This window comes from Ambystoma mexicanum, chromosome 2p (genome assembly GCF_040938575.1).
Source record: "Ambystoma mexicanum isolate Mex_15411 chromosome 2p, UKY_AmexF1_1, whole genome shotgun sequence".
NCBI lineage: Eukaryota > Metazoa > Chordata > Amphibia > Caudata > Ambystomatidae > Ambystoma > Ambystoma mexicanum.
The window spans coordinates 71,578,393-71,591,829 of record NC_090923.1 but is presented as its reverse complement, the minus strand read 5'-3'; the positions used below and the strand labels follow the sequence as shown (position 1 = coordinate 71,591,829).

At 46.7% G+C, this 13,437-nt stretch overlaps 2 protein-coding genes across 2 annotated transcripts in view; one reads left to right on the top strand and one right to left on the bottom strand.

Moving 5' to 3' along the window:
- Positions 1-13,437, top strand: part of KLHDC8B (kelch domain containing 8B) — a 1,322,551-nt gene that overhangs the window by 163,057 nt on the left and 1,146,057 nt on the right. The window lies entirely within an intron of this gene.
- LOC138567714 (uncharacterized) lies at positions 6,045-7,865 on the bottom strand. Its single transcript, XM_069646185.1, has one exon. The coding sequence runs from the start codon at positions 7,863-7,865 to the stop codon at positions 6,045-6,047; it is 1,821 nt and encodes a 606-aa protein (XP_069502286.1).

Below are 13,437 nucleotides of genomic sequence, written 5' to 3'. Positions count from 1 at the left end.
TGGGTCAGAGCAGAGGTTATTCATCCACGAGCTGTTGGACTGATACTCATTACACTACTTCCTTGTTGACTTAGGTGGGATGTGCAGTGTGTTCAGTGTGCATTTGGTTTTGCCTACAGCATCACCGGCAGCAAGGCGAAACTGAGAGAGAGAGAGAGAGGGATAGAGAGAGGGGGAGTGAGAGAGAGAGAGAGAGAGAGAGAGAGGTAGAGAGAGAGAGAGAGAGAGGGATAGAGAGAGTGGGAGTGAGAGAGAGAAAGAGAGAGAGAGAGGGAGGAGGGGAGAGGGGGAGAGAGAGAGGTAGAGAGAGAGAGAGAGAGAGAGAGGGATAGAGAGAGGGGGAGTGAGAGAGAGAGAAAGAGAGAGAGAGGGGGGGGGAAGAGGGGGAGAAAGGGAAGGGGAGAGGGGGAGTGAGAGAGAGAGAGGGATAGAGAGAGGGGGAGTGAGAGAGAGAGAGAAAGAGAGAGAGAGAGAGAGAGGGTGTGAGAGGGGGAGAAAGGGAAGGGGAGAGGGGGAGAGAGAGAGAAAGAGAGAGAGAGAGAGAGAGAGAGGGGCGAGAAGGGGAGAAGGGGGAAGGGGAGAGGGGGAGAGAGAGAGAAAGAGAGAGAGAGACTACTACCTACGACCTCATGCTTTAGAGTATGCACGTGCTCTAGTAGACAGCTGGTTCTCTTTCCACTGGCAATCCATCATGATGATAAACCTGCACCACTGCTGGACACCGCTGGCTGCACCGTGTCTATACGTCAAACAAGATGGCCGCCCGCTGCCCAAGCTGAAGGTAACTAATGCATGAAAGGCAGGAGCGGCAAGGATTTGCGCGCCCATTTTAGTGCTCTCCTGCTTTACTCTGATACCATTTCATGTGCTTATTTATTTATTATTTATTTAGGCATTTATATAAGTGCCCGAACCCCATGGGCATCTGGGCGCTGGTTACAGCCAGGCAACAGGATGATTAAGAACATGGAAGAGGGGCTATCAGAGGGGCTGTACTAGATTTAATTCATTTGGAGCAGAAATGGTGCCCTCTTCCCACCTTCTGCTGGTGGAGCAACATGCAGCCACTGAGTATTGACGTATTGCTGCACCGGCCTTGCGGAGGTCGGAGAGGTCCTTCATCTCCAGTAGAGATGTCTCTTTCGTGAAAGGGGGGAGTGATCCGTGAGCTAGAGGACGCCACAGGAGGCGATCGGAGGAGAGAGGTTAAGAGTGAGAGGGAGAGGTGGTGACAAACAGCCCAGGTGACAAGAAGTGATATTCAGAGTTCATAAATGAATAGTTATGGCATTAGGTCGGGGACGGCCAATCGGATCCCCTTTAATAAACTGATACCAATGATCTGGTTGGTCCTCTCCAGCCATGCCGGGCAGCAGGCACTTCTGTAGTTTCATTTTCTTTTGGCAGAGGGATTGGCCATTTTTGTCAATATCAAAGGTTTGCTTTAGGGAGCTGCAAGGATCCCAGCTCAGATGCCGCAAATCAATTACGCGAAGGTTTGCAATTATGCCAATTAATGTTTCACACTTGTACCCACCGACCAGTTTAAATGTCAGTTTGCACTGGTTGATCAGTGCAAATACCGGTACCCAATTATCCAGTAGTAGTGCAAAATGGCCTGCCACTATTGCCAGGTTTCCCGGCACTGTTGCAATTTAAGCGATCTGGGCTCAAATGTGTTTGTGTTGTCTGCTTTCAAAGAGCTGTAGCCATGACAGGCTTCGCTTCCTCTGTTTCTCTCATTACTGCCTTTTCCCTGGAAAGAAAGATCCGTGGGCTGTTCCAGGAAGCTTGAAGATCACAGCCATCTCACCTAAGGGCCCTGGTGACCAAGGTCCGGGTAAGCGCCAAAGCCCTGTAGTAGCCCCGCGCGCCGGCTTCCAAGTGTCAACCGACTGCAGCCGCAACCCCCTCTTTCTGCTGCCCCACCACAGGTTAAATCCTGCTTCAGGCCCAGCGCCTGCTCTTCCAAATCCCCTGTAATCCAGCTGAACAATTTCTTTTCACAACACTTCATATCTTTTGATATTTGGTAAATCCTCGAAGCTCCACATTATGTCCATGCAGCAGCTTGGAAAACGCCAGGCGATCAATACCTCCTCCATTTAGACTTTGTTTCTGGCATAGACTTAGCTAGAAGCAGCGGAACGCTTTACCAGAAGAGAGTAGAGCGGGATCATACCAAAATAGAGAATGAAAAAATGTCGAATCCCAAAATACCGAATTTCCCAAAACCCATTTACCCTATAATATATATACATGGAGGGGAGGGGGTAGATCGGGGGTTTAGTTAATAATAAAGGAATAGGGGTATTGGAGGGCTGCGGGAGACTATCTATGGGGTAAAAGGGGGCATTCGGGATTTCGACATTTCACTTTTGCAATAATCCCATAGATCCGAGTAGGTCCACAGGGGGAGGGAGGTAAGGCAACGCTGTAGTCATTATTATGCAGTGGTCACTGTGGTAATCTTTGGAGAGTATGAGATGGGGTCTAGCCTGATATTTTTAAAGTTCAGGGGGTACATGAAGAAATATCGGTCCCACAAAAGGGTCCCCGTGATAGCCTGTCAGCAGAAACAGACAATTCGAGTCTCACTCCTTGGGCCTAGGTCTCACACCTTGAATCACAGTCCTGTTCTTAGTCTTGCCCAGGTGACATATGCCATTGATGTGACCGAAGTCCTGCAGGGGCCATTTATAATATTTCTGCTCTGGGTGATATCATAAGTTGGAATATGGTGGCCTCATAATGGGCAGGGTACTCCAGACAGAAGATTGACCCCCCAGAACAGCAGAGACACTGTAGAAATTGTCTGACATGGTATTAAGAGTAAGTGCTTGGCACACGCCAGGAGCAGACGCAGGGTATAAGGAATAACTCCCACTGATTGCACCTCTACCTATACCATCCTCTCAGGATTAGCTCCCACTCATAGCACCTCCACCTGTTCCATCCTCTAAGGAATAACTCCCACTCATAGCACAATCACCTTTACCATCATCTAAGGAGTAACTCTCACTCATAGCACCTCCACCTGTTCCAACCTCTAAGGAATAACTCCCACTCATAGCACCTCCACCTGTGCCATCCTCTAAGGAATAACTCCCACTCATAGCACCATCACCTGTTCCATCGTCTAAGGAATAACTCCCACTCATAGCACCTCCACCTGTGCCATCCTATAAGGAATAACTCCCACTCATAGCACCATCACCTTTACCATCATCTAAGGAATAACTCCCACTCATAGCACCTCCATCTGTACCATCATCTAAGGAATAGCTCCCACTCATAGCACCATCACCTGTTCCATCGTCTAAGAAATAACTCCCACTCATAGCACCTCCACCTTTACCATCATCTAAGGAGTAACTCCCACTCATAGCACCTCCACCTGTTCCATCCTCTAAGGAATAACTCCCACTCATAGCACCTCCACCTGTACCATCCTCTAAGGAATAACTCCCACTCATAGCACCTCCACCTGTGCCATCCTCTAAGGAATAACTCCCACTCATAGCACCTCCACCTGTGCCATCCTCTAAGGAATAACTCCCACTGATTGCACCTCTACCTATACCATCCTCTCAGGATTAGCTCCCACTCATAGCACCTCCACCTGTTCCATCCTCTAAGGAATAACTCCCACTCATAGCACCATCACCTTTACCATCATCTAAGGAGTAACTCCCACTCATAGCACTTCCACCTGTTCCAACCTCTAAGGAATAACTCCCACTCATAGCACCTCCACCTGTGCCATCCTCTAAGGAATAACTCCCACTCATAGCACCATCACCTGTTCCATCGTCTAAGGAATAACTCCCACTCATAGCACCTCCACCTGTGCCATCCTATAAGGAATAACTCCCACTCATAGCACCATCACCTTTACCATCATCTAAGGAATAACTCCCACTCATAGCACCTCCATCTGTACCATCATCTAAGGAATAGCTCCCACTCATAGCAACATCACCTGTTCCATCGTCTAAGAAATAACTCCCACTCATAGCACCTCCACCTTTACCATCATCTAAGGAGTAACTCCCACTCATAGCACCTCCACCTGTTCCATCCTCTAAGGAATAACTCCCACTCATAGCACCTCCACCTGTACCATCCTCTAAGGAATAACTCCCACTCATAGCACCTCCACCTGTGCCATCCTCTAAGGAATAACTCCCACTCATAGCACCTCCACCTGTGCCATCCTCTAAGGAATAACTCCCACTCATAGCACCTCCACCTGTGCCATCCTCTAAGGAATAACTCCCACTCATAGCACCATCACATGTTCCATCGTCTAAGGAATAACACCCACTCATAGCACCTCCACCTGTGCCATCCTCTAAGGAATAACTCCCACTCATAGCACTATCACCTTTACCATAATCTAAGGAATAACTTCCACTCATAGCACCATCACATGTTCCATTGTCTAAGGAATAACACCCACTCAGCACCATCACATGTTCCATCGTCTAAGGAATAGCTCCCACTCAGCACCATCACATGTTCCATCGTCTAAGGAATAACTCCCACTCATAGCACCATCACATGTTCCATCGTCTAAGGAAAAACTCCCACTCATAGCACCATCACATGTTCCATTGTCTAAGGAATAACTCCCACTCATAGCACCATCAAATGTTCCATCGTGTAAGGAATAACAGCCACTCAGCACCATCACATGTTCCATCGTCTAAGAAATAGCTCCCACTCAGCACCATCACATGTTCCATCGTCTAAGAAATAGCTCCCACTCAGCACCATCACATGTTCCATCGTCTAAGGAATAGCTCCCACTCAGCACCATCACATGTTCCATCGTCTAAGGAATAACTCCCACTCATAGCACCATCACATGTTCCATCGTCTAAGGAATAACTCCCACTCATAGCACCATCACATGTTCCATCGTCTAAGGAATAACACCCACTCATAGCACCTCCACCTGTACCATCATCTTAGGAATAACTCCGACTCATAGCACCTCCACCTGTACCATCATCTAAGGAATAGCTCCCACTCACAGCACCTCCACCTGTATCACCATCTAAGGAATAGCTCGCACTCATAGCACCTCCACCTGTTCCATCATCTAAGGAATAGCTCCCACCCATAGCACCTCCACCTGTACCACCATCTAAGGAATAACGCCCACTCATAGCACCTCCACCTGTACCACCATCTAAGGAAAAACTCCCACTCATAGCACCATCACATGTTCCATCGTCTAAGGAATAACTCCCACTCATAGCACCATCACATGTTCCATCGTCTAAGGAATAACTCCCACTCATAGCACCATCACATGTTCCATCGTCTAAGGAATAACTCCCACTCATAGCACCATCACATGTTCAATCATCTATGGAATAACTCCCACTCATAGCACCATCACATGTTCCTTCGTCTAAGGAATTACTCCCACTCATAGCACCATCACATGTTCCATCGTCTAAGGAATAACACCCACTCATAGCTACTCCACCTGTACCATTATCTAAGGAATAACACCCACTCATAGCACCATCACCTGTGCCATCCTCTAAGGAATAACTCCCACTCATAGCACCATCACATGTTCCATCGTCTAAGGAATAACTCCCACTCATAGCACCATCACATGTTCCATCGTCTAAGGAATAACTCCCACTCATAGCACCCTCACATGTTCCATCGTCTAAAGAATAACACCCACTCATAGCACCTCCACCTGTACCATCATCTAAGGAATAACTCCCACTCATAGCACCATTACATGTTCCATTGTGTAAGGAATAACTCCCACTCATAGCACCTCCATCATCTAAGGAATAACTCCCACTCATAGCACCATCACATGTTCCATCGTCTAAGGAATAACACCCACTCATAGCACCATCACCTGTGCCATCCTCTAAGGAATAGCTCCCACTCATAGCACCATCACATGTTCCATTGTCTAAGGAATAACTCCCACTCATAGCACCATCACATGTTCCATTGTCTAAGGAATAACACCCACTCATAGCACCTCCACCTGTGCCATCCTCTTAGGAATAACTCCCACTCATAGCACCATCACATGTTCCATCATCTAAGGAATAGCTCCCACTCATAGCACCTCCACCTGTTCCATTGTCTAAGGAATAACACCCACTCTTAGCACCATCACATGTTCCATCGTCTAAGGAATAACACCCACCCATAGCACCATCACCTGTGCCATCCTCTAAGGAATAACTCCCAATCATAGCACCTCCACCTGAACCATCATTTAAGGAATAACTCCCACTCATAGCACCATCACATGTTCCATCGTCTAAGGAATAACACCCACTCATAGCACCATCACCTGTGCCATCCTCTAAGGAATAACTCCCACTCATAGCACCATTACATGTTCCATCGTCTAAGGAATAACTCCCACTCATAGCACCATCACATGTTTCATCGTCTAAGGAATAACTCCCACTCATAGCACCATCACATGTTCCATCGTCTAAGGAACAGCTCCCACTCATAGCACCTTCACATGTTTCATCGTCTAAGGAATAACTCCCACTCATAGCACCATCACATGTTCCATCGTCTAAGGAACAGCTCCCACTCATAGCACCTTCACATGTTCTATCGTCTAAGGAATAACTCCCACTCATAGCACCATCACATGTTCCATCGTCTAAGGAATAACTCCCACTCATAGCACCATCACATGTTCCATCGTCTAAGGAATAGCTCTCACTTATAGCACCATCACATGTTCCATCGTCTAAGGAATAACAACGACTCATAGCACCATCACATGTTCCATCGTCTAAGGAATAGCTCCCACTCAGAGCACCATCACCTGTGCCATCCTCTAAGGAATAACTCCCACTCATAGCACCATCACATGTTCCATCGTCTAAGGAATAACTTCCACTCATAGCACCTCCACCTGTACCATCATCTAAGGAATAACTCCCACTCATAGCACCATCACATGTTCCATCGTCTAAGGAATAACTCCCACTCATAGCACCATCACCTGTGCCATTGTCTAAGGAATAGCTCCCACTCAGAGCACCATCACCTGTGCCATCCTCTAAGGAATAACTCCCACTCATAGCACCTCCACCTGTACCATCATCTAAGGAATAACTCCCACTCATAGCACCATCACATGTTCCATCGTCTAAGGAATAACTCCCACTCATAGCACCATCACATGTTTCATCGTCTAAGGAATAACTCCCACTCATAGCACCATCACATGTTCCATCGTCTAAGGAACAGCTCCCACTCATAGCACCTTCACATGTTCTATCGTCTAAGGAATAACTCCCACTCATAGCACCATCACATGTTCCATCGTCTAAGGAATAACTCCCACTCATAGCACCATCACATGTTCCATTGTCTAAGGAATAGCTCTCACTTATAGCACCATCACATGTTCCATCGTCTAAGGAATAACTCCCACTCATAGCACCTCCACCTGTACCATCATCTAAGGAATAACTCCCACTCATAGCACCATCACATGTTCCATCATCTAAGGAATAACTCCCACTCATAGCACCATCACCTGTGCCATCGTCTAAGGAATAGCTCCCACTCAGAGCACCATCACCTGTGCCATCCTCTAAGGAATAACTCCCACTCATAGCACCTCCACCTGTACCATCATCTAAGGAATAACTCCCACTCATAGCACCATCACATGTTCCATCGTCTAAGGAATAACACCCACTCATAGCACCATCACCTGTGCCATCCTCTAAGGAATAGCTCCCACTCATAGCACCATCACATGTTCCATCGTCTAAGGAATAACTCCCACTCATAGCACCATCACATGTTCCATCATCTAAGGAATAACTCCCACTCATAGCACCATCACATGTTCCATCGTCTAAGGAATAACACCCACTCATAGCACCTCCACCTGTGCCATCCTCTTAGGAATAACTCCCACTCATAGCACCATCACATGTTCCATCATCTAAGGAATAGCTCCCACTCATAGCACCTCCACCTGTTCCATTGTCTAAGGAATAACACCCACTCTTAGCACCATCACATGTTCCATCGTCTAAGGAATAACACCCACTCATAGCACCATCACCTGTGCCATCCTCTAAGGAATAACTCCCAATCATAGCACCTCCACCTGAACCATCATTTAAGGAATAACTCCCACTCATAGCACCATCACATGTTCCATCGTCTAAGGAATAGCTCCCACTCAGAGCACCATCACCTGTGCCATCCTCTAAGGAATAACTCCCACTCATAGCACCTCCACCTGTACCATCATCTAAGGAATAACTCCCACTCATAGCACCATCACATGTTCCATCGTCTAAGGAATAACACCCACTCATAGCACCATCACCTGTGCCATCCTCTTAGGAATAATTCCCACTCATAGGTTCGCCCCCACTGGGACAGGACAAGGACTTACACACATGTATATTTTGACATTTGTATGCACAGAGGCCTCAGTTCACAGAAAGGTTTTCCTACTTGTATTAGTCATCTCCTAATATGAGCTGCAGAAATGGGGGCTATTTTCAAGAGTTAATCATTTCTTGTGACTATGGCTTGTTATTGTGGCTTAATAAGCATGCGCACTTCACTAGTTACCACCTTGGTGGTCCCCAGGCGCTGAGGCTTATGGGGATGATGTGACGTATTGTACCCATGGCCACGTTTCCAGACCTTTGTCTGTGGTGAAACGATGAATGGGAAGGTTGGGAGGGCGTGGGTTAAAATGCACCCATAGAGAAAAATAGTAAAAATTAGATAATGTGAGTCGGTGAGGTGGGAAGTGTGTGTTTACTGGCTCACATAAGGGGCGGGATACCCGATAGCTATAGGGTTCTTTTCTAGTTTTCAGTAATGGTGCTATAGAAAAGGGTGTACTCAGTGGAAGTGAGGCTGGGTGAGTGATAGGCCCAAGATGTGCTCAAGCAGTCTACCGCAGTATGGAGGATGGCTGGTTTGGGGGTGCTTGAGTTTCCCAAATCAGACTACTAGGTACCTTGGAGTTGCCCAGGCTTACGAGGTCTAGTGCACCAGAGTTTATTTATTTATTTAAAGTTCTTATATAGCGCTACTCGCCCCTAGGCCTCAAAGCGCACATGCCTGTGTAATGAAGGGGCATTTGGTGGGCAGGGTGAAGGGAAGGAGTGTAAGGGGTCATCAAAGATAGAGTGCAAAATCTACCTGACCTCTGCCCACCGCTGGCCGATCGGGGCACAACGTGAGGCTGAATGTTAGGTTGGCTTGATGGCTTGAATGCCTGGGAAGGCGCCTGGTGATGAGGGGCAATGCCAGAGGGTAGCCCACTCAGTAGTCCATGCGTCCATCCCTCATGAAAGGGAATAAAAAATAGCTTCTCAGCATTAGGCACAGGTTGAATTGACATTTCTTGAATTCTTCCGGAAAATATTCCCAACGCCCCCAGCAAACCCAAACGTTGGGAATGCTTTGGGGGAGATGGTGTCAAAGGGACCCGATGGTCATTACCCCTGGTTTAGGAAGTGCGCCATCTTGTGCAAGAAATGGTGTATAGATAATACTCAGCTTAAGGCAGGCGCCATGAAGAAAAACAACAGCTAAAAACGAATGCAAGGGAGGTGGAATTCACGCAGGCCATGGGGTGCGGGGGGGGGGATTATGAAGCCGGGTTCATTGAGATAACTAGCGCCTGCGCATAGTCCCACCTTAGTAAAGACCCCGCTAAGCGCAATCACAGCACCTGCCCAAAGGCACATTGCGGCAATGATCAGGCTTCATACTCTACCATGAAGGACCGTAGGGCCTGGCGTTTAAACATAAGCGCTGGTCTTGTGGGCCTTTTGAGGATTGACTTTGTTTCCTTTTAGTCTGCAATATACCGTGAATATGAAAAGGTTTAGGAAGACAATTGTAACTTAGCCTAACTCAGCAAGTCTTATGTTTTCTAATTTGGCATCCAGGGCATTTAGAGTGTTGCTCAGATTTGTATGTTTTTAGTCCATTTTAAAGTCTATATATGTATATGTTTGGCATGCTTATTTTTATTACTTTGTAAATAGCATAATCTGTTTAGTACTACTTCACAATTAAAAAGCTGGATGAGGTGCTCACCACTGGTACCTCTCTCCCCAGCATGGGTCTAGCCTTAAAACTCAGACAGCTGGAGTCAGAGCTATGACAGCAGACTGCAGTAATAAAAAAAACATCCTTCTTGTATTTTTCTAAGGAACCCTGAACATAGCCCTATGAATACATATATGCTTCCTCTCAGACCATGCTTCCCCTCTTAGCGCCTGGGCGCCTCTTATATTGCATTGTATTTTATTTATTCATCTATATAGCGCGTAACACCAAAGCGCTTTACACGAAAACAAAGGTACAAGCACATTAGAAGAAACAACAGTGATTATTGGATGAAAGAAACAAGATCCTTTTTAAGAGAAGTAGGAAAGGAAGAAAGAGTGGCTTATGGTCGGATAGATGGGAGAAAGACATTCCAATGCTCTGGTGCCAATAATGAGAATGGTGCACAGGTGGGCTTAAGGACATTGAGCAGATGAAGAGATTCAGAACTAAGAGAATGGGCTGGGACATTCACAGACATGAGGGAGGAAAGGCAAGTGGGAGCCAGGCCATGAATACATTTAAAAATAAGGCATCGGAAATTGTGGAGCAAGTGCGAATCAAAGGTGACCCAGGGTTGGCGATCCCCGGGCCTTGAGGGCCGGATCCATGTCGGATTTTCAGGATACCCCTCATTAATATTCGTGAGATAAATTAGGCATACAGTGATTCTAAATGTATGCACATTTTTCATCATGAATATTAATGAGGAATATCCTGAAAACCCACCAGGATTCCTGCCCTCGAGGCCTGGAGTTGGACAACCCACATATTTAAGCGTAGATTTTAGAGGGGACAGGCCTGTAGTGAGGAAGTCTAATTAGTAATACTGAGCAGCAGTCAAGACGTGATAGGACCACAGAGGAGATTAAGAGGTTAGGAGCTTGAAAGGACATACAGGGACATAGCGACAAGAGGGAGACACTTAAGAAATATGGTCCCGAAAGGAAAGAGAAGAGTTAAAGGCAACTCCAAGATTGACTAGTAGGACTGGTGGAGGGCGGGAAAGAAATAGAAGCCGGAAAAGAGATATAAGAGACAGAAGAAGCAGAGAAAAATAAGATGAGATATAAGAGACAGAAGAAGCAGGGAAAAATAAGATTTCTGTCTTGGATGCATTTAAGGTGCAGAAAGTGTGGATGCATCTTGGATTTGATCGCCAAGAGAAAGGTAGAAAAAAAGGCAAAGATTCTGATCATCAGCATAAAAATGGCAAGATAAGCCACGCGACTTAATATTAGAGCCAAGGGAAGAAGTACGGAGGAGAAAAAAGAAGGGGGTCAAGAACAGAGCTTTGCGGCACGCATGCAGTAGAGGAACATTTTAGGTTTCTGCAAGGCTATCCGTTTACAGGTGATTGATTATTATCTTTGGAAATGAGAAGTAGGATGTCAACGCCATTTTACTCTCTTATCCAAAGCTTTCAGCTGTCCGAATGAGTATATTTGCTACATGGTTACACACACTTAATATTAGTGTGAGTACTGTGAAAAATCGAATGAGCTGCAGGGCCAGTGTGTGCTGTTTCCTAAGTGACGGAAGCACACACCTAGTTGTCATATATGAAGATCTGACGTCATCGTTATGTTTATAAAATGTTCTTTGTTTTTATTTATTTATTTTGTCATTTATATAGCACACATAACCCTGAAGCATCTAGGTGCTTTTTACTTAAGAAAGTGCAAAGCATTCCGGAGCTCCCTGTTCCCTTTCTCATAGGGGTGTTTTGAATGATGCAGTGGGAGTGTACTAGAGTGCCTATTTTGGGAAGATTAACATTTCTCAGAAAATAATGTATATGGTCAGGATATGTTTTGATTATGTGGTTCCCTCAGTAGGACAACTGTAACCTTGTTATTTTGACTAAAATACAGTACCAGCCCAATTCGTAGAGGCCAATTCATTGACGCGTTTTGTCATGGCATTTTTAGGAGGGGTGCAGGGTTAGGGTATCGTGTTTTAATTTCTAAGGTTAGTTGGGGTTTCGGGGCGTAGAGGGGGCTTAGCTCCCATGAAAGTGCAGCCAATAAATGCGAGGAAACGTCAGCGATGCAAAAAGTGGGAGGGAACAGAGGAAATAATCAAACAATAACGGTCCTACTAGGCCTTGTGACATTCTGATCGTGCAAGTGCAAAGAGAAGGGTTGAGGGGTGGAGGAACTGCATACTGTGCATGCAGAGGGACAGGGGTTAGGGGCGGCCCAGGGGCTAGGAAGTGCTGAGAGGAGCCCAAGGGGGTAGATGGCAGAGGTTGCCAGATGTGCAGATCGTCAACTAAGTGCAAGGATGGGGGAGGAGCAGTCACGGGAGGGATGCTTTTCAGGTAGGGGGCCCAGTAGGGAAAGTTCTGATAAGGAGGATTGCTGGTTTAGACTGGTCAATGAGGCCTGGTAGCCTGTAAGACTCCTAAGGGACCAGGCTGCCAGTCGGAGTGGCAGAGTGGAATTAGCAGTGGAGGGAGAGGGGGAAAGAGGTAGAGAAAATCAGGGTATCGAGAAGTTCCAAAACTTAAGGAGGCCCGATTCAAGTCTGAGAGGGGCAGCAATGCTATTCCAGAGGGAGGCACCTGCCGAAGAGAGAGATGTACCCCCACTCTTTGCTTGGAGAAACATCTGACCTGCAAAGAGTTGGAGCAAGAAAACCAAGGGCTCTAGCAGATAGGTATTTAGGGAGAGAGGTGGATATAGCGGGATCCCCGCCCCCAGAAGTCCTTGTGGATGATGCAGAGGGTCTTGAATTTGAACCTTACAGCAACCTGGGAGCCATTGGATAGATTTTAGGGCTGGAGAGAGGCGGTCAGTGGGCTTGAGGCCAAGGATAAGTCTTGCAGTCCTATTTTGGATTAGTTGGAGGGGGCGTAGGGAGGAAAGAGGCAGGTTTAGGAAGAGGCAGTTACAGTAGTCTAGCCTGGAGAGAACCAGTGCTCTAGAGACATAAGCCTCATTACAAGTAAGGTGGTGCAGGGAGAAATTGGTGGTAATGGAAATACCACCAATTTTCCCGCCCTGCCATACTACGACTATGGCCATTGGGAAACAAATTGGCAAAAATTACTGTAGCGGTAATTCCTCCCGGCTGTAATTCTGTCAAAAAATGTCCAAATGGGGATTAACTGTGCCACCACCACTTGTAATCCAGTAGTAATTCCACCAGACCAGTGGCGGTGACGGTAATTCTGTTGGGTGGTATTCCGGCAGATTTACCGCTGGCATAGGACCCAACTCATAGTGAAGCCCAATGGGGGCGGTGAGGAATGGAAGAATGCCACTAACGAGGTGAAGCTGAAAGTGGGCCTTCTTGGCAAGGTCCATGATG

Bases quoted from the DNA above. Each gene is read 5' to 3' on its own strand.
- LOC138567714 (XM_069646185.1), bottom strand. From the start codon at position 7,865: ATGAGTGGGAGTTATTCCTTAGATGATGGAACATGTGATGGTGCTATG.